Genomic DNA, 27,691 nt, shown 5'->3' with positions numbered 1-27,691 from the left:
TTGACTTTATTCTAGAGCCCGAGGTCTTAACTACTGTGTTGTACTCCTCTTACAGATTTGTGCACATCCATGTGAGTGAATTCACTTAGATAAGCCCATTGAGATGTTTTTGCAGGTTGGGTTTTCTTGAAGCAGATGCAAAGTTGTCTTGAGTTTGGGCTAGAAGATGTTTATTAGGGACCAATACCTGTGAAAGGAACAGGCATGAGGCATAATGTAGCTGAGAAAGAAGTCAAACTGCAGGGCAGTCCGAGGAAGCCCTGCCTACCTCTCTTGTACCTTGAAAACCCAAAGGAAAGTAGGTGGATGTTCGTAAGGTTTTCTTGGGTGGCAGTGGACTTTAGCAGCAAGTGGTTTCTGTCAGGACAAAAAGGGGTTATCATAGCAGTTATTTCGTGTCCTGTCATACAGATTGAGATAAAGGGATTTTCTGGTTTTAATATCAAAGAAGCTCCTTCTAGTGAAACATTCTTTCTGCTCTGTAATTCCTGAGACAGACAAGCTGCTTTCTTAAGCTTTCTTAATCTCTTAATGTTTAAAGTTAAAATTGATCTTAACTTTTTGTAATGTTATTTTTGAGTTATTTAATTCTTGGCTGTAATTCCCTAGCCTAGATCAATCTCAGATTCATGATAAAAATATGTATTTTTTTAAGCTTTACCTAGATTAGAAAACATTTTGCCTTTATGAAAAAGCTTCTGGATTGGCCTGTTTTCACATACTCTTTTACCTGGCTAGCATATACCTCTTTCTATAATGGATAAGGCTAGTCTTTTGCTTTCTTCCACATCCTCTGCCAGAGATGTGGCTGTCCAGTGAGGAACAGATTAATCATAGTATAGTTCCTAAAACCTTTAATGAAACACATTTGTTTATACCTAACTCCCTTCTGAACATCTCATTCAGCCAAGAAATTAATAGAATTCCTTCCATTCTCTTGTTCCCCACATGGATGGTCTTGAATATGAATTAGAGGGGGATGAGATTGTAGACACTCTTGTCCTGAACTATATCTTGGGAGGATGCTATTTTGCAGTATTAAAAATCTTTTAAAAACTGTGAGTGAATGACAAAGTGATAGTAATTTTCTAGAGATAGTATTTTCTCTGAAAAACAGTTTTACTGGTATTTGGACTTTCTCTGGAAATCAGTAGCTTTGACTACCAATATATCTTTTGTACTCAGCAGTAAATGCATAATATATCATTTGGATTTAGTTACTTTTTTTCTCCTTTAAGGTATGATATTGAAACATTAAATGGCTAAAAGAATAAAGATTAAAAAAAAGAAAAGTTTCAATATGAGAAAAAGGAAATTGAAAATAATTTAAAGTGTTATTTTATCATAGCTTCCTATACCAAAAGTAAGAGGAGTTACTTTCTCCAATGTGAATAATAGTGATGTAAAATAAACTACCCTAAGTGAGGTATATCTTACTTTGAGATAATGCTCATACTGCATTTATTGTAATGTTCTGTCTGTAGGATGTTTTGTTGCACAGCTATTGTAGTTTTCCTCTGCCTCACTCCCAAACAGAGTTCTGGATTTTCCACAAACGTACAAGACCAGAAGATTGCAAATATGTTTGAATTGTCTGTGCCTTTCCGCCAACAGCATTATTTGGCAGGACTTGTATTAACAGAACTGGCTGTCATTTTAGACCCTGATGCTGAAGGGTGAGTAGAGTTACTTTGCCTCGTGGAGTAGCAGTTTGCTTTTGGATAATGGGACAGAAGTATTGCACTTACTTTCCTAAGAATCAAAAGACTAGTCTTTGCCACTCTTCATCTACCTCTGTATTCACTAAGTCCCATTTCCATGGTATTTCTGCATTTCACTGATTTTTAAGAAAGCCATTTTTTTCATACTTTATCATCTCTGAATTTGAGGTTTGTTTTGAAATCAGTGGCATATCATGGTTTATTTGGTAGTTTTCCTTCTTAATGGTTACAAAAAATATTGTGTGTATTAGTAGGTAGACTCATAGATTTGTTGATGTATATAGTAGGCACATTTCAGTTGAGGAAAATGAATTGGTTTTCTATTCCTTGTAAAGAAAATTTACTGTTTGCCATTGCACTATGTAGCATTTTATTTCAAAGTATGCCCCATAAACAAATATTCTTAGGTTTTAAGAACTTCCAAAGTTGTATACACTTGTACAGGATTTTTGGAAATTGATGTAGCAAGGAAAGGGCATATTGTCTGATGATTGAATTTAAATAGCTTGAGTGTTGTGGTCTAGCATCCCTAGAAGGTATTTCTATCTTAATAATTGCTTTAAAAAAAATCTGTGTAATCATAATTCCTTTAGATAATGATCACTTTTTTAAAAATCCTCGTAATAGGATCTTTAGGAGTTTCTTAACAGTCTTTATTTAAATTCCAGTATAGTTAACATACAGTGTAATATCCGTTTAGGTGTACAATATAGTGATTCAGTACTTCCATACAACACCCAGTGCTCATCACAAGTGTAGTACTTTACACCCATCACCTATTTTATCCATCCTCCCGCCCCCGCCCCTCTGGTAACCAACAGTTTGTTCTCCATAGCTAAGAGTCTGGGTTTTTTGTTTATCTCTTTTTTTCTTTGTTTGTTTGTTTTGTTTCCTAGATTCTACATATGAGTAAAGTCATAGGGTATTTGTTTTTTTCTGACTGACTTATTTTGCTTAGCTTTATACCCTCTAGATCCATCCATGCTGTTGTAAGTAGCAATATTTCATTCTTTTTTATGGCGAATATTCATGTGTGTGTGTGCGTGTGTTTGTGGGTATATATGTATATATACCCACATATACACACATACATACATCTTCTTTATTCATCTGTTGATGGACATTTGGGTTGCTTCCATATCTTGGCTATTATAAATAATGCTGCAGTAAACATAGGGGTGCTTTTATCTTTTTGAATTAGTGCCTTTCTGTTCTTTGGGTAAAATCCAGACTTTTAAGATTTTATTTATTAGAGAGTGCATGTCTGTGTGCAGGAAGCATAGGAGGTGTTGAGAGGGGGGAACAGAAGGAGAGGGAGAGAAAGAAGGAAAGAATCCCAAGCAGACTGTGCTCAGTGGCGAGCCCAACATGGGGCTCGATCTCATGACCCCAAGACCATGACCTGAGCCGAAACCAAGAGTAGGACAATTAACTGACTGAGCCACCCAGGTGTCCCTAAAATCTAGACTTTTAGTAATGGTCCTCAAAGCCCTATTTATCTGATTCTTGTGTAATTTAGTCACTGTCTTCCCTCCCCACATACTAAAATCTAGCCATCTCAGTCTTTTTTTCTGTTTAGTATGCCAAAGTTACTCATAACTTAGGGTATTTGCACTTGGATTTTTTTTTTTTCTCTGCCTAAATAAGCAGTGCTCATGTTACCGTAAGACTGTCACGTACCTTTTTGCTCCTTGTGATTCTTCAGGTCTCCACTCAGATAGCATCTTCTAGGCGAGGCTTTCACTGGCCACCCAATCAAAATGATAGCCACACTGCCCTGTCACAATCATTCTTATACATATAACCCTCTTTTATTTTCTACAAAACATTTCTCTGAAATTTGCTGCTTAATTTCTGTCTCCTCCCATTATAAAGTGATTTTATGAGAGCACACACTTCTTCTTTTTTGTTCGCTATTACACTTCCAATACCTTAAAATCATGTCTGGCACATTCATAAATATGTTAATTCAGTAACATATGAGTAATTGACTTTAAGAGACTCTCAGCCAATCTCTAGATTTTCTATTCTTTAGTGGTATATAGAAAAAATACAACATATATTGTCTTAGATATGTCCTTGAGAATAATGTTTTTCTTTTTACTTCATCTGCTTGTTAATAAGAATAATTTCTTGGGGGCAATAATGTGTTTTAATATTGATCAAACATTTGCTTTCTAGAAACTTTCATTATAGTCAGAAAATTAAGACTATGAAACAATATGATTAAATGCTAATTTTGTAGCACATAGTTGTATAGAAGATTAATACCTTTACTGCATTTGTTAAACTAAATTATTATTTTTGTGTCTGTTTCTTTCTTGCAATAGCAAATTCTTCAAGAACAGGGACAGTGTCTTATCCCTAACACGTAAAAAATAGTATGTTGCAGGTCCTACGTAAACATTTTTTTAATAACTGCATGTGACTGAGTAATGTAGACCTATGAAAGGCTTATAAAGATGAGTGGAGGGGGAGGGATACCTCCGTGGCTCAGTGGTGGGTTAAGCCTCTGCCTTCAGCTCAGGTCATGATCTCAGGGTCCTGGGATCAAGCCACGCATCAAGCTCTCGCTCGGCAGGGAGCCTGCTTTCCCCTCTCCCTCTCTGCCTGCCTCTCTGCCTACTTGTGATCTCTGTCTGTCAAATAGATAAATAAAATCTTAAAAAAAAATAAAATAAAATAAAGATGTGTGGGTAGAGCTTATTGGCAGGTTAACATTGGGCTGGTAGCTACAGAGTAAGGAATATACACCCAGGTTTGGAATATACACCCAGGTTTGGAAGTCCTCACTGGTAATGGAAAAATTCAAAATGGAGAACATAAAAAGCGAAAGACTGGAATCTGAGATTTGGGTAAAATGAGAGAGAATATGAGGAAAGGGAAGGAACTATTTGGAGAAAAAAATTGAGAAAAGAGAAGATGACAGCATCAAGTAGAGAACTGGAGAATAAAATCTGAGATATGTCAGTTAGATGTGGTTCTTGACAGTGTTTAAAAATACACTTCCTGAATAAAAATTTGGAAAGAAGAAGAATCTCCAGCTAGATTTCGTATGTAGCAATGTGAAGTGGCAGATAAGATGAATGGCCCTGATTTCCAATCCCAGCTTTGAAATTGGCATTGTGATCTTAAATACCAAGGAAAGCCATGTAAAAGGCAGTGTGCTAATAAGTATGCTACATAAATTATGCAACTGAATTCTCATAGCCTCCTTATGAGGTAGGCGATTACCCCCCTATTGTAGGTAGGAAAACAGAGAAGGTACGTAGGCCTAAGAAATTATTTAGCTATTAAATGGTGAAGCTAGTACAGTGCTATGTTGTAAGCATTCAAAAACTGTTCGTTCCAAAGAAAGGGAGTAGATACTAGGAAGTAAATGAAAACAGTTGCTATGGACTGGACATCCAGGAAGTTTATTACTGGAGAAATTGTTGTAATAATTTATTACTAGGAGATAGTATATAAGGTAGAAGAGACTAGTTTCAAGTGAACTTGTGTTTTCAACATAGGAAAGGCTTATTTGAAAGAAGGGAAGAGTTCAGTGGGGGGGCATTGAAGCTGTTGAAGAAACATGGGGTTCATTAAACATAATGGAGAAATTACTTTTGGGGGAGAAATACAACTTTTTCTGAGACAAAAGGAATGATAGGGATATAAATGTGGAGATGTGTTAAAGATCTGGCTAGAGCAAATCCAGAATGGTTTTTCTTTCCTAAAAATCAGAAGTCAGAAGCAAGATCTTTTTCTGAGATGGGTGGTGAGAGGCTGAAGGAGAGAGAATGAGATGTGGAACTGCTGCAAGGTGTAGCCTTAAGGACCTATGTTGGCCAAATGTTTACTTAGAATAGTTCGCAAAGTCAAAGTTTCTTCAATTTGAGTAGAGGCGGGAAAAAAAAAGTTAGTGATTGTGAGTATTTTAACCCAGTTGAAACTCAGGATTTTGGGAGTCTATAGAAGGTGCAGGACCCAAATGAGGTAGATGAGCAAGGAAGCTAAATTTAAATAAGAGAAGTCAAAGACAATATCCACCCTCCAGCCTATGGGCTGCATAATCCATTAGGTAGAAGATTTTTCTTTTAGAAAAAGCACATGAAAGTTTATTTTTTATAAATGTGAGAATACCTATTTTGAAATAAGATTTGAAGCTACTTAGGATTTTTTTTTCTTTAAAATATAACCATAACGGGTCTTAAGTTCTTTAATATGAATATGCACTAATGAGTTAATGTAAAAATAATTCAGATTTACTCCTAGGTGAATTTGTTTAGCATTTCTTTTTCCCTCCATCTTTACTTTATATAGAGAAACGTTTGTTACTTTTATAATGAGAAGTGTTTCATAGGAATACATGCAAATATTTGGCAAAGTTTAACAAAGTTGATTGAGTACTGTGAGTTACTGTTTGCTTTAAAGATACTAACTAATCTCTGACCTTACTGCTGCTACTGCTGCTTCATCTTCTTTTTAAATAGACTGTTCGGATTGCACAAGAAAGTCATCAATATGGTACACAATTTACTATCCAGTCACGACTCAGACCCACGGTACTCTGACCCGCAGACAAAGGCGAGAGTGGCCATGTTGTATCTGCCTCTCATTGGCATCATCATGGAAACTGTTCCTCAGCTTTATGACTTTACAGGTACTTCATGTATTTAAAACACATCTAAAGGAATTCTTGGTGTTTCCAAGTTTTAGAAATATCTCGAAGCTTAAAGATCTTATTTTAGGAAAAACAATACAAGGAAATGTGCACTGACATAAGTAAACAGTAAATATTTAACTATATTACTGAATAACTTTTAACTACGTGAGAGAATTCACTGCAGGCTTTCCTTAAGTAGTTCTTATGATGAGTTTTTAGATGATTTATAACACTTCATTACCTACCTATTAGAAAGTAGGTTTTTTGGTATGAGACTGTACTGTGCATCTGAAAATATGTATATAAGAAAAGACAGCAGATGTCTACCACCTTCAGTCTCATTTTTATTCATATATATAATTGAAATTAATATTTACCTGAATAACAAGAATTAGGTTTGTTGTTAACACAGGGGTAAGAAATTGAAGTTACGTTGCTTTTTTAAAAACTAGAACTCACAAAGTTTTATTGCTCTTGCTTTCCATATTTAGAATTTCTTGGATTCCTTCATTTGTCCTAAATAAAACGCTGTAGTTTGCATTTAAAAAAACAAAAACAGGGGCACTTGGGTGGCTCAGTGGGGTGGAGCTTCTGCCTTTGGCTCAGGTCATGATCCCAGGGTCCTGGGATCGAGCCCCAAATGGGGCTCTCTGCTCAGCAGGAAGCCTGCTTCCTCCTCTCTCTCTCTGCCTGCCTCTCTGCCTACTTGTGATCTCTGTCAAATAAATAAAATCTTTAAAAAAAAAAAAAAAACCCAGACATTTATTGAGTACCCATTACATATTAAGAACCTAAACAGAGGGGGTGATACAAAGGTAACCAACTCCGTGTCTTAGGGGACTGACAGTGAGTAGTTCAACCAGTATTTTTATCTCCAAAGTGGGCTTCCTAATCTGAAGGCAGAAATGTTTATATTATTATATCTTCTTTGACTAGCAAGTTCTCTACAAAACTGTAAGTTATTACTGTAGGAATGAGTTAATGTTTAAAATATTGTTGAAAATAAAATCTAATGATAAATATTTCAGGTTAACAGGTTTTTCTTTTAAAGAGTTATAGAGAATAGGAAATTGCTCAATAACTGTTAATTAATAGTTAATGAACCAAGTGGAAATTTTGTTATTTGTTTTGGTTTTATTTTTTCTAGAAACTCAAAATCAACGAGGAAGACCAATTTGTATAGCCCCTGATGACTATGAAAGTGAGAGTGGAAGCATGATAAGCCAGACAGTTGCCATGGCAATTGCAGGAACATCAGTTCCTCAACTAACGAGGCCCGGCAGTTTCCTCCTCACATCATCGGTAAGAACAACCCTCCTGCAGAAGTTTTTTCTAGGAAGACAGGTATTTACAAGGATGTATCCTTAAAGAACAGGTTGTTGTATTAGCTGATGCAAGAGTACTCTGGGTTTCATTCACTTTGTGGAAACTAAGATTCTGAGAATATTGTTTATCTTGTACTGAGTTGTTTTAAAAATTACTAATACCTCAGGGTTTATGGTATAAAGCTCTGGATTCCATCATTCAGAATTTTGGAAGTTAGCTTATTATATATGACCCATTTTCTTTATTTTCAGAATCTTTTTTGTTCTTCAACCCTAAGAAATATTTTCAGTTATTTAGCAATTGAAATGCTTTTTTTAAATCTCTGAAGATTTATACTGTTTTATGTTTAAAAAAAATCAGTAGGTACGCTGCCCCTGTAATTATTCTCCCCCTTAAAGAGGGAAGGATATGGGAGCAGAGAGGAAACAAACTGCCAATAGAGCAAGATCAAGTTCTAAAAGACTTCCTTTCAGGAAAAATGCAATACTTGTGGAAGCTGTCCTGACAACTACAAGTTTTATTGAGATAGTTTACATATTGAAAGATTCACCCATTTTAAGTGTATGGTCTCATGGTTTCTAATGTATTTTACAGAGCTGTGTGGCCATCACCACAATCTAGAGTATTTCCATCACCCCAAGAAGATTGCTTATGCCTATTAAGAGCCACTCCCTATTTCCCCCCAGCCTTAGGCAGCAACTCACCTACTTTCTGTATGTATATCTGTATAGACTTGCCTATTCTGGACATTTCATATAAATGGAATTATACACTGTGATCTTTCGTGTCTGGCTTCTTTGACCACATGTAAAGTTTTTGTGATTCAGCCATGTTGTCGTGTGCATCAACACATCTTAATTTTTTTTTTAAGTTGCCAAGTAGTACTCTTTTGTATTACTATACCAGATTTTTATCCATTTGTCAGGTGATGAACATTTGGATCCTTTCCAGTTTTGGCTGTTGGGAATAATGCTGCTATGAACGTTTCTGTGCTTGTCTTTGTGTGCACGCATGTTTTTGTTTCTCTTAGATAGGTATCTAGAAGTGAACCTGCTGGGTTATATGGTATCTCTGTGTGTAACATTTTCAGACACTTCTAAATTCTTTTAAAAGTGGCTGCCCCATGTTAACATTCTCACCAGCAATAAATAAAAATTTTTGTTTCTCAAATCCTCCCCAACACTCATTACTGTCTCTTTTTTTATCATAACCACCTTGGTATAGAGTAGTATCGCAGTGTGGTTTTGATTTGCGTTGCCCTAATGTCTGCCGATGTTGAGCATCTGTTCATTTGTTTATCGACGCATCTCTTTTGTATGCCTTATTTAGAGAAAAGTTCATCCATCTTTGTTACCATTTTAGTATTGTGTCACTCATTTTCTTGTTATCAGTTTGAAAGAGTTCTATATATATTCTGAGTACAAATCTCTTACGTGATTTGCAAGTATTTTCTCACATTTTGTGGACTATCTTTTTGCTTTCTTGTTGGTGTCATTTGAAGTGCTGAATTCCAGTTTATCAGTTTTCTTTTATCACTGGTACTTTATATATTTAGTATGTATAATATCAAAAGTACATGTATAATTAAGGTATCATTAATAGAAGAAACAATAGTGTACCAGCTTCAGGATAGAACACTGCAAATTCCTTGAAAGTTTCCAGTCTGCCCTTTCTGTTCAGTCCCTGTCTCTGCCCAAAATGACCACTGCACTCAATTTTTTTTGACCTTCCTTTTGATTTTTAAAAACTTTTCTTGTGTGAAATACATATGTTAAAAAGTACATGAAACATAAATGTACAAATTTACAAAATATTGTGAAATGAACACCTTTGTAATCAGCACTCAGGACAAAATACAGAACGTTGGCTGCCTTTCAGAAATCTTTAGCATGCCCTTCCCTACTACAGCTATCCACCAAGCTGCCCTCTATCCTAACTAATGAAGTAATTGCTTATTTGCTTATACTTTTGCCATTCAACTTCGCATCCCTAAATACTGTAATTTATTGTTGTCATATCTTTAGTTTTTACTCGTTATAAAATGTAGCTATCATTTACTGATTTTCATTTCTATATGTCATTAAGTTGATTGACTATAGTTCAATTTATTTACGCATTCTGTTCTTAGAGGCATGAATGGCTTCTAATCTTTGGTTATTTCAAATAGTAATCCTATAGATTTCTTTTTTTTTTTCCCCCTGTAGATTTCTTTACCTGTATCTTGTATATATATGCACTTTTATTTAGATTATTTCCTAGGAGTTGAATTTGCTGTGTTAAAGAATATGTATGTATCTTTACACCAGATATACCTGGGTATTTTTCCAAAGGGTTTGTCTCAATTTATACTTTACCTACAGTATGAGAGTTCCCATTCTTTCACATGTTCATCAGCATTTAGATTTTTCAGACTTGAAGATTTTTTTCAATCTGATACTTTATAGTTGTATCTCATTTCAGCTTTCGTTTCCCTGGTGCCTTATGAGGGTGTGCACTTCTTCATATACATGTTGGCCATTTGAATTTTCTCTGTTGAGGTGTGAGGTTCTAGCGTTTTTTGCCCATTTGCCATTTGGTTGTCTGCCTTTGTTTATAATTTGTATGAGTTTATATGTTTTGGATCAAATCCACTGTCAATTATAAGTGGTTCAAATATATCTTTTTTTTAAATTTGTGACTTGCTTTTAACGCTTACTTAATGGTGAATTTGGTGACTAGAGTGCCTTATTTAAAACACTTAAAAATTTGTCAGTCTTTTCCTTTATAACTAGTGTTTTTTTGTATCTTTAAAAATTTGATCCCTATTCTAAGATTTTGAAGATATTTCCTGTTACCTTTCCAAATTTTTTTTGTTCTTACATATTTAATCCTAAAATATACCTGGAATTTTTTATGAACAGTAGAATCTGGGGATTCATGTTTGTTCATTCATTCATTTATATTAAGCCAAATTATCTCAGCACTGTTTATTAAGGGAAACTACCTCAGTATGGTCTGTCATGTAGAAAAAGGCCTCATGCATATAAAAAAAGGTTTTTAACATAAATTTTAAAATCAGCTTATGATGTTCCACTAAAGTAAATAAACAAAAACCAATGAACCTGTGAGGATTTTGGCTGAGATTGTAATGAGTATATGGATCAGTTTTGGTGAAAATTGGTATTTTTGCACTTCTAAATCTCTTAATCCTTGAACATGGTGGATCTCCCTATTATTTAGATCTTCTTTAACATCTGTGAATATAGAAACTTTTATAGGTTGTTTTTTTGTTTTAATATTTTATTCATTTGGGAGAGAGAAACAAAGCACAAGCAGGGCGGGAGGCAGAGGGAGAGGGAGAAGCAGACTCCCCCCTGAGCAGGGAGCCTGATGTGGAGTTCAGTCCCAGGACCCGGGGATCATGACCTGAGCCTAACACAGATGCTTAACCAACTGAGCCACCCAGGATCCCCTATAGTTTTCACTAAAGAAGCCTAGTACAGGGACGCCTGGGTGGTTCAGTGGGTTAAGCTTCTGCCTTTGGCTCAGGTCATGATCTCAGGGTCCTGGGATCGAGCCCCGCATCGGGCTCTCTACTCAGCAAGGAGCCTGCTTCCCCTTTCTCTCTGCCTGCCTCTCTATCTACTTGTGATCTCTCTCTCTATCAAATAAACAAATAAAATCTTAAAAAAAAAAAAGAAGAAGAAGAAGAAGCCTAGTACATCTTTTATAGATGTGGTTTTGGTCCTTGATATTTTTTAATTTTATAAAATTATAATTATAAAATTACATGTGGTACATATATATATAATCTTATGAGTGTCCTCTTTTTCAAAAATTCTTTTTCCAACTGTTGATTAATTTTGTGTGGAAATAGAATTAATTTTATACAGTGATGCTTATTTCCAGCAGAATTGCTAAACTAATAACATATGTGTAGATTTTTTTCTACATACACAATCCTATCATCTGTGAATAATGGCAGTTGGTTTCTTACTTTCAAGTTTTTTCCATAACTAACTTTACTGGCCAGAACCTCCAGTACATTGTTGAATACAAGTGACAGTAGTTGGCATCCTTAAAAGTGCAAACTTGCAACATTTCATTCTTACACGTAAATGCTATAGTTTTGCGGGGATCTTTTGGTGTTTGGTTGTTTTCAGCTATCCTCTCTTACACTATGAAAGTCGTCTTTCTGTTCCTGGTTTGCTAAGAGTTCTGTTTTTTAATTATGACTAGGTGAATTTTATCATGCTCTCTTTGGATCCGTTGAGATGCTTGTGTTATTTTGCTTTTAAATCTTTTACTGTGACCCCTTTCAATTGATTTCCTAGTGTTAAAACTGCCTTCAATTGCCGAATTAAACCGACTTTTTCCCGTGATTGTATATTAATGGATTTTGCGTGGCATAATTTAAGATTCATGTATTTATGCTTGTAGGTAAACAACTGCTTGTGATATTTTTCTCATAATGTTCTTTACAGGTTTTGAAATCAGGGTTAGGTTAGCCAATTTAAATTTAAAAGGGAGTTTACGCTTTTATTCTGTTCTCTGGAAGGATGTGTTTAAAATTGGAGTTATTTCTTCCTGGAATATTTGGAGAACCTGTGGGTGATGCCATCTGTACTTGTAGTTTTCTTTTTTGAAAGTTTAAAAATTACTGATTTAATTTCTTTAATGACTGTAAGACTGTTCAACTGTTCTATTTCCTTTTACACTGATTTTTGTAAATTTTACTCCAGTGGAAAAAGTCTGTATGATCTGTAGTGGATATAAATAGTTTCATATCTGTGGTTGGCTTTTTGTACCCTTTGTCTTGCATCAGACTCAACAAAAATTTGTGTATATCTTTAATCTTCATAAAAACCAGTTTGGGCCCTGTTGATCCTCACTTTTTTTTTTTTTTTTTTTTTGGAAGATTTTATTTATTTATTTCACAGATAGAGATCACAAGTAGGCAGAGAGGCAGGCAGAGAGAGAGGGGGAAGCAGGCTCCCTGCTGAGCAAAGAGCCTGACGTGGGGCTTGATCCCAGGACCCAGGGATCATGATCTGAGCTGAAGGCAAAGGCTTTAACCCACTGAGCTACCCAGGCACCCCTTGATCCTCACTTTTGAATGTTTATCTTTTTTTACTGTCTTCTCTTTTCTTTGGGTTTATATTGTTCTTTTTCTAACTTGAGGTGGGTGCTTAGCTCACTAATTTTCATCATTTCTTCTTTAGTACATATTATAAGCCTGTACATTTTCCTTTATTGTTTTAGTTACGTGCCACAGTTTATATGGAGCATTTTTATTATTCACCTCAAAAATAGATCTAAAGTGCATTATGATTTTTTTTAGATTTTTAGGCTCTAAGTTTTTGTTCTAAAATGTTTAGTCTTTCTCCAAAGAAGACCTACAAATGGGCAAGAGACACATGAACAAATGCTTAACATCATTTGGCATCAGAGAAATACAAATCACAACCACAATGAAATAACCACCTCACATGGGTCGGAATGGCTTAAATTAACAAGTCAGGAAACAACTGATGTTGGCGAGGATGCAGAAAAGGGGAACTCTCTTACACTGTTGATGGGAATGCAAACTGGTACAGCTACTCTGGAAAACAGAGGTTCATCAAAAAGTTAAAAATAGAGCTACCTTATGCCCCAGCAATTGCACTATTAGATATTTTTCCAAAGGATGCAAACATAGTGATTTGAAAGGGCACATGTACCCCAGTGTTTATAGCAGCATTGTCCACAATAGCCAGACTAAGGAAAGAGTCCATCTGTCCTTTGACAGATGAATGGATAAAGAAGTTGTGTGTACACACATACACACACACTGGAACATTACTGAGCCATCAAAAAGAATGAAATCATGCAAATGGAACTAGAGGGTATTATACTGAGCAAAATAAGTCAGAGAAAGACAAATACCGTATGGCTTCACTCATATGGAGTTTAAGAAACAAAACAGATGAACATAGGAGAAGGGAGGGGAGAAAATAATATGAAAACAAAGAGGGAGGCAAACCGTAAGAAACTTTTAACACTTGGAAACAAACTGAGTGTTGTTGGAGGGAAAGTGGACGGAGGGATGGGGGATGGAGGGATGAACATTAAGGAGGACATGATAATGGTAATGATAATGATAATGATCACTGGGTGTTGTATGCAACCAATGCATCGCTATATTCTACTGTTAAAACTGATAATACAGTATGTATTTATTAAATTGAATTTGAATAAAAAAATTTTTTAAATTCTAATCATAAGGTGAGGTGCCTGGGTAGCTCAGTCAGATAAGCATCCAGCTTTTGATTTTGGCTCAGGTCATGATCTCAGAGTTGTGAGATCAAGCCCTGTCTAGGCTCCTCACTGGCAGAATGTGGAGCCTGCTTAAAATTTGCCCTCTTGGCTCATTTGGTTGGGCAACTGCCTTTGGCTGAGGTCATGATCCCAGGATCCTGGGATTGAGCCCCAGCAAGGAGCCTGCTTCTCCCTCTCCCTGCTACTCTGCTTGTGTGTGCGCTCGCGCTCTCTCTCTGTCAAATAAACTATTTAAAAAAAAATTTTTTTTAAAAGTTGCTCTCTCCCTCTCCCTCTGTTCCCCCCACAAAATGTGTGTGTGTGTGTGTGTGTGTGTGTGTGTGTGTGTGGTCATAGGAAAATTTCTCATGATCCTGTGTTTCTGATTTTGGCCTGATTCCATAATCAGAAAACTTTGTGTAATTTTATTTTGTTATATTTGGGGCAACTGGTTTTTATGGTCTTGTATATAGTGAGTTTTTGCAAATAGCTCATGTATTTGAAAATGCATAGTCTTCATTGTTCTGTATTTGTCCATTACACCTAATATTTCCAATTTGTTGATCTTACTGTTTAAACCTTTGTTTCTTTTTACTGAATTCTGTCTGCTTATTCTAATACCACACTACAGTCATGGTTTTTTAATAACTTGTCATTTTGTCAGGTTTAGTTTCATTTGAGGCCTTATTATGAAATATCTAATTTTAAATTGTTTTTTTGATTGATTTCATCTTTTATCAAAGTGAACTGTAATACTTTTTTTAACTTTCAAGTCTACTTTCTGTATTATTTAGTTATGCTAGGTTTCTTCTGAGATACGAGTTTTTCCATCCTTTACTTTCAGCATTTTTTTCTTGTGTTTCAAATGTTTGAAATTTATGTTTTAGATATCTTTTATAAATAGCATGTAGAGTTTGTCTTAAATTTTTAAAACCTGTTTATTTTTATCTCACTAGAGTTTTAAAAATCATTTAATTTAGTGTAACTAAATTTAATATGAATTTAATATACTTAACATTTTTTTTAAGATTTTATTTATTTATTTGACAGATCATAAGTAGGCAGAGACAGGCAGATAGAGAGGGGGAAACAGGCTCCCCGCTGAGCAGGGAGCCCAATGCAGGGCTCGATCCCAGGACCCTGGAATCATGACCTGAGCCAAAGGCAGAGGCTTTAACCCACTGAGCCACCCAGATGCCCCTGTACTTAACATTTTAACGTCACTTCATATTATCCCATCCCTTCTGTCTCTTTTGTCTCCTTATTTTCTTTTGTTTTTTTTCTACTTACATTTTTTTCCTCATTCTACACTTTCTTTTCTGCTAGTTTGGAAGTTATACATTCTGTTTGTATTCTTTTTGTGATTGTGTTACAAACTATAGTGCGCTTCCTTATATTAAATTCCACTCCAATCATTCCATTTACTTTCACATTGGTTAATAGAAGGCTCTCAGAAAAGGTTCCATATTTATTTACCTTTGAAAAAAATTTTTTTTAATTTACCTTTTTTAAGTAGGGACTTATCCCTACTTAAATGTTATTTTCAGGCACTTTTAATTGTATATATCATTAAACCTCAAAAAAATTGTTGTTACTTTTGTGGCTGTATAAATTTAATTATCATTTGGATTTGTTCACATGTTCACCACTGTATTTCCTCTTCTCCCAAATTTGTGACTGTTCATAAGAAATATTTTTCTTCTTTGTGAAATACCCTTTAGAATTTCCTGTTCTATGGTGATGAACTCTGTTTCGTTGAAAAATGTGTGACCTTCATTCTTAAGGTTTTTGTTTTTGTTTTTTCGAAATAGCATCTGAGTTTCCTGTTTTGTTCTAGCATGCTAAGGTCATTGTTTCTACTGTCTTCTCATTTCCATTGCTGATATTTTCCCCCTCTTCTTTTTTTTTTTTTTTTTAAGATTTTATTTATTTATTTGACAGACAGAGATCACAAGCAGGCAGAGATGCAGGCAGAGAGAGAGGAGGAAGCAGGCTCCCTGCCGAGCAGAGAGCCCAATGTGGGGCTCGATCCCAGGACCCTGGGATCATGACCTGAGCCGAAGGCGGAGGCTTTAACCCACTGAGCCACCCAGGCGCCCCTTCCCCCTCTTCTTTATGATATTCTCCTTAGAATTGATCTTCTGTGGTTTCACTCTTCCATCTAGTTTTAAAGACTTTTTATTTATTTATTTATTTTTTGGACAGAGAGAGAGGTCACAAGTAGGCAGAGAGAGAGAAGGGGAAGCAGGCTCCCTGCCGAGCAGAGAGCCCGATGTGGGCTTCAATCCCAGGACTCTGAGATCATGACCTGAGCCGAAAGCAAAGGCTTAACCCACTGAGCCACCCAGGCGCCCTTCCATCTAGTTTTAAATTTATTTATTTATTCTGCTTGGTATTTTTTGGACTTCTTAAATCAGTGGTTCAGCATCTTTCTTCAGTTCTATTCTCAACTATTATGTGCCCAAGGTCCTCGTCTCCATTCTGTCTCTCCTCTTTTTGTATTCCAATTCAACATCTGTTAGTCCTCTTTATCCTATCTACTCTGTGTCTGCTCTTGTTCTGTGTAGTCCATCTTTTTGTTGGCCTGTGCGTCATGCTAGGTTGTTTCTTTTGATCTATCTTCCAGTTTATTCGTTTTTTCTAACTGTATCTAGTATTACATTAAAGCAGTCCATGGGGTTCTTAATTTGGTTATTGTGTAATTTGGTTCAATGAATTTATGTAGGTGACTCATTTACAAGTGCATGCATCTGTGAGAGGCAGTGAACATAGAAAAGTGCTTAGACTCTCTCTGGAGCACTCTTTCTGCATTTGAATATCAGTCCTGGTATTTACTACAAAATACATGTACGAAATACTTCTTGATATCTTGATTTTCTGGTCTATAAGATGGGTTATGTAATAATATTTATCTCTTTGGGTGGGTGCAAGGGATAAATAAGTTCATATGCGTAAAGTGTTCGGTACAGTGAAGGGCACAGAGTAATAAGCATCTTACGAATGTCAACTGACCCCATTTTCATCATCCTGGACAGCAGAGCGATTAAGTTAGTGGTTGAGATCATGACCCCAGCAGTTAAGTATGTTCAGCTTTCCTCTGTGTTTTCCTCTCAACATCCCTTCCACTGCTTTCTTCTTATTATTTAGTATATTTACTTCACCAAATATTAGAATGTAGTATAATGGTGAAGAATATAAGTTTAAGCATCTGGTTAACCTGGACTAAAATCCTGGTTTACTCTCTAGCTTTTCATTTCCTTACCTGTAAACTAGAAATAGCAATAGTTAGTACCAACTCCTAAAATCATTGTGAGCATTAAATAAGAAGAAATGATTAGCATAGAGTCTAGTACATTGCAAATTCTGTTGTGTTTTGTCATCATTGTCATTATTATCATCCTGTATTCTTATTTGTAAAACTGAGATGATACAAGCTGCTTGGTAATATTGTTGGAGGACTAAGTGAAATAAAGTAAGAAAAAAGAGCTTAGCATGATGACCGGAGCAGAATAAATACGGAACAAATGGTTTTATAGACAAGTTTTTGTTAGTTTTTCCCTTATAGTTCACGGACTATATAGTAATGCAGACCGAAGACTAAAAATAACACCTTCACCTTATCTGCTCTAACAGTGGCCCTTGAGAGGAAACTGTGGTTCTCTAAACCTGGTAAACATTTTGTTACTACTTTCTATTCTTACATCACTTTCACTGAATGCTTTTTTCCTTTTACCATATTATATCAGACATGATGAGAATAGATACATCAGTTTTAATAGTAGGATCTTTTAGCTTTTTCCCTTGATGTTTTCTATTAACGTTTATTTATTGTCTGCTGGAAACCCTACCATAAATTAAAACAATATTTCAATGCCAGGAAAAGTTTATTAAACCTCAGGACCTGAAGTTTAAGGTTCTATGTGACTTATTCAAGTATTGTCTAAATCAGAGGTGGGTTTGTTATTTTTTTTAAGATTTTATTTGGCTGAGAGAGAGCAAAAGAGAGAGAATGCACCTTCACAAGTTGGGGAGGACAGAGGGAGAAGGAGAAGCAGGGAGCCCGAGGTGGTTCTTGATCCCAGGACTCTTGACATCATGACCCAAACTGAAAGCAAACACTTAACCGACTGAGCTACCCAAATGGTGTCCCTCGAATGGTTCTTTTTAAATATTTGCTTTTTTCCGCAATTTTTGTTTTATTGCATTTAGCAGAAAACACCTGACAACCCCCCAAAAGAAAGAGCCATTGATCAGTCTGTCTCATCCTACTGTTCTTTATTTTCAGAGCGGCAGGCAACACACTACCTTTTCAGCAGAATCCAGTCGGAGCCTTTTGATCTGTCTACTTTGGGTTCTCAAGAATGCAGATGAGACAGTTCTACAAAAGTGGTTTACAGATCTCTCAGTCCTGCAGCTAAACCGGCTACTAGATTTGCTTTATCTCTGCGTATCTTGCTTTGAGTACAAAGTAAGTGCCATTGCAGGGAAGAATGAGAAAGCAACCATCACATGGAAAAGGAAGAAGAAAATTTCCTCAATGTCTCTTCTTTTCTAATGTTTAAATTTTAGGGAAAGAAAGTGTTTGAAAGAATGAATAGTTTGACCTTTAAGAAATCAAAAGACATGAGAGCAAAGCTTGAAGAAGCTATTCTTGGGAGCATAGGTGCTAGGCAAGAAATGGTGCGCCGAAGTCGAGGACAGCTTGGTACGTACACAGTAGCTTCTCCTTCTGGTGAGAATTTTTTCAGTTTCCTTGAACTATATATTATAGTGATCATTGTTGCAAGTCTTCAAAGATTCTACACTTTTTAAAGTGTTTTTTACTGTTTTGTTTGTTTTAGAGAGGAAGGGGGTTAAGGAGCAGAAGGAGGACAGAGAGAATCTTAAGCAGGCTCCACACCTGGAGCCTGATAGGGGGCTTGATCTCACAACCGTGAGATCGTGACCAGCACTGAAATCAGGAGTTGGATGCTTAACCAACAGAGCCACCCAGGCACCCCTTAAAAAGTGTTCTTAATGAAATGGTGCATTAACTTGAGGAGCCACTTCTCTGTAAGAATTCAAGTTAGAGTTCTAAATAGGGTGAACATATTTCCTGATTTATTCTGGAGAGTCCCAGTTTATTCCTGTTACCCTTGTGTAATTATTAATAGCACCCCCTCCCCTTTTTCAGACTTCTTAAAAGCAGTTTTAGGTTCACAGCAAAACTGAGCTAATACAGAGATTTCCCATATACTCCCTAACACACATGCATTGCCATCCCCACTATCGACATCCCCCGTCAAGTGGTGACTTGTTAAACTTGGTACTGAACCAGTACTGAGACATCATTGTCACCCAAAGTCCATAGTGGACCTTAACGGTTCAGTCCTAGTGCCATACTTTCTACATAGCATCACTTTTTACTCTTAAAAACTTCCTATTTGGCACAATAAGTTAATATACCCTGTATTTAAGGGAAATATATTGTCCATCAGACTCAAATTTATCAGGGAGAGAAACAGGTTAGTAGCATTTGAGGTCTGTTTCTAATCCCAGATACTGGTACCCATTAGCCATATAAAACATTGGCCAAACCACTTAATCTCACTTTCCTATTCCTCATCCACTTGTGATTGTTTTGAGAACTTAAAAGGTAGTTTAACTAACTGATCTTATCATCATTGTAGTGACTGTGTGTAAACATTTCATAAATTCTAAACTGACAAATAATAGTGTTGCTGAGAGCTCCTTAAGGTCAGGGACATGGCTTAGTTGCCTGTGTATATGACACAAGCTAATAGTTCAATATATATTGCACATTAACATGAATATTTTTAATGTTTCTGATAGTCCGTAAGCACAGATAAACACATAAACTCATAAATATCATTTATCTGTGTAAACTTAAATATCTTTTATATGCTGTCCTGTATGTTTGGAATTTCATAAGAATACAAAACCTTTGCCTTTAGAATTAAAAGCACCATTTTTTTTCACTTTTTGTTTATATACAGTCTACAGTGTACTTACCAGATTTTCTTTTAACTCCTTTATTACATACAATAACCCTCTATGAAAGCATGATAATTAACTCTTATTTAGGTCATTAATTTTCACCAAAATCTAATGAATGATTATCCTTACTTTTAAGTTAAAGAAAATGAAACTCACCAGAGGTAAATAACTTGCCTAAGGTTATAAACTAAGGGACAAAACCAGGCTCTTTTGACTTCCAGTGTAGTTCTCTGTATTGTACTACAGTTCTTTCTAAGGTTTAATGTCAGAGAGAGTGGCACTGTTAACAGTATGCTACTTTTTTAAAGCCTGTGGCCTTAGGACAGCTATCTTTGTATGAGTGTAAGAACTGAAGTTCTCTATGTAGAATCTAAAATAAATAAGTGAATAAACTCATAGATACAGAGAACAGATAGGTGGTTGCCCTGGGTGTGGGGCGAGGTATGGGCAGAATAGGTGGAGGAGGTCAACAGTTATAAAACATGTAAGTACTGGGGATGTAATGTACAGTGTGGTGCCTACAGTTAATAATACTGCTTGTTGTGTTTGAAAGTTACTAAGAGGGTATGTCTTAAGTTGTCATCATAAAAAAATTACAGTGCATGATGATGCATCCGTTGGTGATGGATGTTAACTAGATTTATAGTAGTGATCATTTAGTAAAGTATAGATATATCGAATCATCATGCCTCTGCATCTAATATAATGCTATATGTCAGTCTTATATATATATTTTTTTAATTGAAGTTCTTGGGGTTCCTGGGTAAACTGGGTGAACTCTGAATTTTTACTTTTTTTTTTTTTTCCCATCCTTCCAACCAATTTTAAGTCTTGGGTTTTTCAAAAAGGAGCACGAGTTTTCTACTTAAACTGAAATCATGGCTGATTCTGTCATTTAAGTGTGTATCTCTCACAATTCTAAATGGCTTCTTCATTTCTGCTGGATTTGTACGAACCAGTTCTATTGCTGCTACCCCTTATAGGAGCCCCCAGCATTCAGGCTGCTTTCCATCCCAGAAACCTTGGGAGAAAGCCCTCAACTTTTTTCTGTGGACCAAAGGGAGTAATTACTTTAGGAATCCTTCTTATTTTGTTTATATATTAAACAAAAACTTGTTGAACTCTCAGTATTGCCAGACACATTGTCAACCCTGAACATAAAGGGGTAAACAAAATAGGCATATTCTCCATTCTTCAATAGCTTATATTCTTGTGATCATAAGGGCTGTGGAGAGAAATAAAGCCAATTAAGAGGAAAGGAAGTGTTGGAGAGGGCTGCCTGGGTGGCTCAGTGGGTTATATCTCTGCCTTTGGCTCAGGTCATGATCTCAGGGTTCTGGGATCGAGCCCCACATCGGGCTCCCTGCTCAGCTGGGATCCCGCTTCTCCCTCTCCTTCTGCCCCTCCTCCCTGCTTGTGCTCTCTCTCTCAAATTAATAAATAAAATCATTTAAAAAAGAAAAAAAGTGTGGGGGAGTTGGGGAAGACGTTTCTGTGGAGGTGATGAATAACTGGCCTGTGAAAATTTGTGGGAAGAATAATCACATGAGAGGAACAACGGCCACTGCAGAGGTCGTCATTCAGGAACACGTAGAGGGAGACTGTACGTACACAGGGAACACACACACAATAATTGTGGTGGTGTAGGCGGGAGGGAGAGTAAGGTCTTAACCACATTGGGCCTTATGAGCCACGGTTTAGGTTTTGAAAAAAATCAGGGTTAAGGTTTGCTTATAATAAAAGGGAGTTGGTTTTTTAATATTATATGTAACAAGTGTATATCTTCTATAACTGCTGTGAAGAAGTTTTGGTAAAAAGTACTAGTGTTCTACTTGTGCTGAAGGTAAAATGGCTATGTATAAAGTTGGCATTGTGCAGTATTTCTTGTATACTTGCAAATATGAATATAGGTTGTCCAAATGAAATAACATTTTAAAAATGGTTTTGAAATTTATTTGACAGAGAGAAGCCCATCTGGAAGTGCCTTTGGAAGTCAAGAAAATCTGAGGTGGAGAAAGGATATGACTCACTGGCGTCAAAACACTGAGAAGCTTGACAAGTAATAGAACCTTCTATTTTATGTTACTGATGGGCTTTTTGGATTTCAAATGCAGGAGAAAATCACTAATTTTAGTGGGCTTTTTTTTTTAATATATTAGGTGTTCAAATCTTAGACAACAAAATACTTATATTTAGTTTTTAAGTTTTAGATTAAAAAAGATTTGAGGGAAGAATTTTTCATGTGGTATAGTAAAGCAGAATGTTTGTTTCCGACCGTTGTCTCTAAATACCTTCCTTTGAAATATAGTCTGCAACAATTTCTGAATATGTTTTGGGAGTCACACTAACTAAATATTTCCATGTAATCAACAATTAGGAAGCTAATCTTCGCCCTCTTGGAGCTTAAAATTTAATTGAAGAAAGACAAAATACTCCAGGTCTTCTGTTTCTAGCATGAGACAAATCTGTTCGCTAACTGACCCTACTCCCAAAAACAATTAAATATATACTTCCCTGGCTCCGGGATCCCAAAGGGCTATACCTTCAGTGTACGGGAAGCTAGAAATAAACCCTTCTCACTGGCTAGGTGACCTCAGGTAAAATTGCTTGGCATGAAACGTGGCATTGAGTCAAGGGGCTAAAATTTTTCTCTTGAGTATTTGTAATTACAGGTTAGCCCTCAAGTACCTTGACTTACCCAATAAACTCTGAGAATATAGTGACCAACTCATTCAAGTTTGTGCAGTACACCCACGTTGGTATTCCAGGGAGTCCCTCAGTCCCGTCCTAAAGCATATCAGGATACTTGGTCATCCTATGTGATAACCATCTTGTGACCAGGCTGTGGAGGATTTTCACAGATAAACTTGCAGAAATATTAGTTTACACACAGTGACATCATAAACCATAGGAAAGACTGCCTTGTATAGCCAGCAGAGAGCAAGTCACAGACTCGGTTCCGTATAGATGAGGGTTTGGATTACAAGAAACTGTCTTAATCTCTTCAGGTTGCTATAACATAATAAAACACACTGCATTGCTTATAAACAACAGAAATTTGTTTCTGACCTTTCTGGTGGCTGGGAAGTTCAAGATAATGACATTATCAGATTTGATGTCTAGAGAAAGCCCTCATCTGGGTTACAGACTTTTTTTTCCTTTTAAAAAGATTTATTTATTTATTCATTTATTTAGTGTGAGAGAGTGAGGGAGAGGGAGAAGAATCCTGAAGTAGACTTGAGCATAGAGACCAACACAAGGTTTTATCCCAGGACCCTGAGATCATGACCTAAGCCAAAATCAAGAGTCAGATGCTCGGGACACCTGGGTGGCTCAGTAGGTTAAGCCTCTGCCTTCGGCCAGGGTTATGATCTCCGGGTCCTGGGATCGAGCCCCACGTCGAGCTCTCTGCTCAGCAAGAAGCCTGCTTCCCCCGATCTCTCTGCCTGCCTCCCTGCCTACTTGTGATCTCTCTCTGTCAAATAAATAAATAAAATACTTAAAAAAAAAAAAAGAGTCAGATGCTCAACCAGCTGAGCCAGCCAGGTGCCCCTGGATTACAGATTTCTTGCTGTGTTCTTGGATGATGGAAGGGCAAGCATACTCCCTGAGCCTTTTGCATAAAGGCACTGATCCCATTCAAGAAGGTTCTACCCTGAGGACCTAATCACCTTCCAAATGCCCCGCCTGCTAGTAGCATTGTCTTGGGCATTAGATTTTCAACACATGAATTTTGCAGGGACACAAGTATGCAGACCATAGCAGGTTTTGAATTCAGTATAAACATTTAACAATTCTAAAGCTTTAAGTATGTCCGCTTTTCTCTCTTTTCCAAGTCCATTTCTTTGATTATTTTTCCAGATGTGTTTTGTTTTTTAGAATTCACAGAGCAGAGAGGTATTATACTATATTGCTTCCTTTTGCATTTGTATAATGTGTTTTCTCTGAATTTCTCTGTTTTAAGGAAGCTTTTGTTGGTGGTGGTGATGGTGGTGTTTTCCTGATTCTTTTTGTTTAAGCAATGATGTTATTGTCATGTTTCTAAACAAAATCTTACAGGAATTTTTTAAATTTTATCAATATATATGTATTTCCCAATTTAATTTTATGTTGTATTTTCTCCTTATTTCATTTATAAGAGGCATCTGGGTGGCTCAGTTGGTTAAGCGTCAGCTTTCAGCTACAGTCCTGATCTCAGGGTCCTGGGATTGGAGCCCACATTGCATCAGGGCTCTCTGCTCAGCAGGGGGTCTGCTTCTCCCTCTGCTCCTTCCTTTACTCCTTCCCCCACTCGCGCTCTCTCTCACTTATTTTATCTCAAATAAATAAATCTTTGAAAAAATTTTTCATTTATAAAATGTAAATTCATGTACTGTTCTAAGTGCTAGTAATAAAGACTCAGAGGCTTAAACATCCAGAAACTTGGAAAAGTTAGCATTTAATATGTTCTTGTAATTCCACCTTGATTTATGTGTTTTTCTACGTTGGTATAATATAGTTTCTATATATGTATTACCAATAAACAAATGTCAGTTTTACCCTTTAAGTAAACTACTTTGTTGCATCAACTTGTTTTATTTCTAATGCGTGATTCAGTCCAGAGTTTAGGGAAGAGTTCAGTTGTTTTCTGTATCAGAATTTTTGTAGGAAAATTTTTTGTATTTTTGATACAAAAATATTGAAAATTTAGTTGCTTTAGAAAAAAATAAGTACTTTTATCTTAAATAAATAAATTGAAAATCCTTGAAATGGTAAGATGAGTACTAAACATTTGAGGATTGCTTTACTTGAAGCAACCCTACATTTAAGCCCCCGTAGCACCACCTAGTGTCAGTGCTTTTCAGAATAAAACAGTGTCCTGTAGCAAACATCTCTGAAAGCTAAATATTTATGCTTTCAGTGGTATTGTGTGACTGAATGGGGTGAGAAAGTCTGTATTGACATGGTTGACAAAAAGAAAACACTTCTTGTAGTGTAAAATACTGTCTTTGTTTTCTCTTACAATTTTTCTTTCAGGCAAGTATTGAAAAATAGTTCCAAGTTTGTTTGTTTTTTTTTCCTGTGTATCTTGTCTTTTTTGAATGGTGATTCTGTGTAAATGTATTTTCTTATGATATTTTGTATTAGATCAAGAGCAGAGATTGAGCATGAAGCACTGATTGATGGAAATCTGGCTACTGAAGCAAACCTAATCATTTTGGATACATTAGAGATTGTCGTCCAGGTAAGACACACGAGGAATTTAAAGTATAGATTTGGTAAATTGGGGTTGTGCCAAAAGTATTTATTGAGCCATACAATTAAATTGAACTATCAGTAGTTCGTAAAAATTTTTCTTTTTTTCTCGCTTAAATCCTATTCATTCTTTTTTCCCCCTGTTCTTCCCTTAGTCAAATCAGCTGCTTTTCCCTAAAGTCCTCCTAGGTCTTTTCCTATTTTTTAAAAACTGTTTCCTTCTATTCTGTCTCCCTAGCCAAATTGCAGGTACATCTCTATTTTATTCATCTGTTTTTAAATTGTAGACAGTTTCTGTAACAGAATCCAAAGAGAGCATCCTTGGTGGGGTCCTGAAAGTCCTACTGCACAGCATGGCCTGTAACCAAAGCGCAGTTTATCTACAACACTGCTTTGCTACACAAAGAGCCCTGGTGTCAAAGGTATGTCATTTTTGAACATGCAGTTTCATCAGACTTTGCTTTCTCTCTTTATGTTGTGTAAGATCATCTAACATACTCGTTGGTTAATATAGTTAAAATGTTAATAATAGCTTAAGATGTATGATTCTTCTTTGCCTCTTTCTACTATTTGCCTTTTGTAATTTCTTTCTTATTTGGATCACCCTTAACCACTTTTGGGCTTAAAAAACAATAGTTTTGTTGTGGAGAAGAGCCCAAAATTCATAACTAATTTTAAATATGGAGCTTTCCTTGTTTTCTGTTTATCTCATTCTATCTGTTCCTTATTAATTTGATTTGTTAAAGAATTTAAGGTGTAAGTAGTTCATTCCATTGGCATTAACTTACCCCATGATGAATGGAAAAGAAGGTACTTTTGTTTGTTCAGCTGCTGCAAATATTTATTTCCAGTGTTCATTTCCACCGGGAAATAGGTATATTCTGAAATCTTGAAGGTACCTATTTTATCATAGTCATTTAATAGTATGGAATGCAGAGCTGTCGATGAAGGTTTAACCAGTGAAAATTACTTATATACCATTTTATAATAAAAACATTGCAGAATTATTTCATGTTGGTTACCACATTGTTTTGTGCATAGTATCTAATCTCAGATAGCCCTACAATCCCCTGTAGATAACAATATTAGGCCCATTTTATGCCTGAGGAAACTTGTCCAGCATCACACTACTAGCTAATGAGTGACATAATCAGTATTCAGACCCAATCCGCCTGGCTCTGTGGTCCACATTATTAAGCATTAGCAAGTAGCACTTTACCATTCTTAAAAACTGGGCTATACTAACAACTCTGCAGTTCAGGCAATATTAACACATGCTGGTGGTGTTCTGTTGTTACTGTTGTGTGGTGGTGTTTTTTACAGTTCCCTGAACTCTTGTTCGAAGAAGAGACCGAGCAGTGTGCGGACTTATGCCTCCGGCTTCTCCGACACTGCAGCAGCAGCATCAGTACAATACGCTCACACGCCAGCGCCTCACTCTACCTCCTCATGAGACAGAACTTTGAGATTGGCAATGTGAGTATTTATTCCCGGGTTTATAAGGGAATATAACTTCTGCAGATATCTCGTAAATGTGTTTGGGGGGGAACATGGCATTTTGTTTAAGTCTAGACTTTCTTGGTATTTCTTACTATGCGGCTGTCTTACAAAAACCCAAGTCTCCAGTTTTACTTCCTGTACTACAGATAACATAGAGTAGCACAACTTAGAATGTAAATGCATCTTGAGCTTTTGGAAAACTCACTTATTACCAGTAAGTAAAATAAAAATGCTAATAAAGAAAATCAAAGGTTTAAATGTCTTAGCTTGATATTCTATGATTATGGGCCAGTCTGAAGAATGCCATGTTTTTATTAAAGTGTTTTATTTGATAATCTGTTCACTTGTAGTATTTTTTCTTTCAGTCAAATGTGTAACTCATTTATTTTTTACTTATATAAGTATTTAAGGCCTAGAATTGTCCTTTGAGCATTGTTTTTGGTATCTCATTGTTTCTGATACGTAATGTTTTCAGTATTTTTGTTTTATAGATACTTTGTAGTTTCAGTTTGTATTTTTAATCCAATGAGTTGACAGCCCTTTTTGTTTTAAAGTTTGGATTTAATTTTTAGTTTTATTTCATTATGATTATACAATGTTAGATAACTATGTCTACTTTTTTGTGCTGTGGATGTGTAGTGTTACTCAAGCCCTTAAAAAGAGTGTTCTTTATTTCAGAGTACTGAGTTAAAATACTATATTAATTACATTATTTTTCTATATCCTTGCTATTTTGGTCCACTTGGTGGACTGAAAGAGGATTTAAAGCCTACACATAATTTATTTCTCCTCTACCTCTTATTTGGTAAATTGATATTCACAACTGTTATCTTTTATTACTTTTTTTTTTTTTCTCTAGTCATCTCTTATTTAGCTAAATATTGTCGTGTAGTTGTTTGTGCAAGACAATTCTTGGGAATAATATTTCCCAAGTTCTTGATTGTTGTTTTCTGCACCTAAAGGACAGCAGTGAAGTTTTTTTGCTTCA

General features: G+C 36.0%; 1 protein-coding gene across 12 annotated transcripts in view; it reads left to right on the top strand.

Annotated features, from left to right (window-relative positions):
• The window catches only part of DOCK7 (dedicator of cytokinesis 7), a 205,118-nt gene that overhangs the window by 153,857 nt on the left and 23,570 nt on the right, over positions 1 to 27,691 (top strand). For 6 of the 12 annotated variants that reach the window (XM_032844881.1, XM_032844877.1, XM_032844886.1 and 3 more), the window contains 9 exons: positions 1,537 to 1,676; positions 6,197 to 6,366; positions 7,517 to 7,671; positions 18,257 to 18,439; positions 18,541 to 18,703; positions 21,931 to 22,027; positions 25,096 to 25,192; positions 25,491 to 25,625; positions 26,527 to 26,679. In XM_032844881.1, coding sequence (XP_032700772.1) covers positions 1,537 to 1,676; positions 6,197 to 6,366; positions 7,517 to 7,671; positions 18,257 to 18,439; positions 18,541 to 18,703; positions 21,931 to 22,027; positions 25,096 to 25,192; positions 25,491 to 25,625; positions 26,527 to 26,679 — 1,293 coding nt within the window. The remainder of the gene's footprint in view (positions 1 to 1,536; positions 1,677 to 6,196; positions 6,367 to 7,516; positions 7,672 to 18,256; positions 18,440 to 18,540; positions 18,704 to 21,930; positions 22,028 to 25,095; positions 25,193 to 25,490; positions 25,626 to 26,526; positions 26,680 to 27,691) is intronic. The other 6 variants (XM_032844883.1, XM_032844880.1, XM_032844879.1 and 3 more) reach the window with 1 other exon arrangement.

Source organism: Lontra canadensis, unplaced genomic scaffold (assembly GCF_010015895.1).
Source record: "Lontra canadensis isolate GAN:19392208 unplaced genomic scaffold, GSC_riverotter_1.0 scaffold158, whole genome shotgun sequence".
Taxonomy (NCBI): domain Eukaryota; kingdom Metazoa; phylum Chordata; class Mammalia; order Carnivora; family Mustelidae; genus Lontra; species Lontra canadensis.
This window is presented reverse-complemented; position numbering and strand designations above follow the sequence as displayed.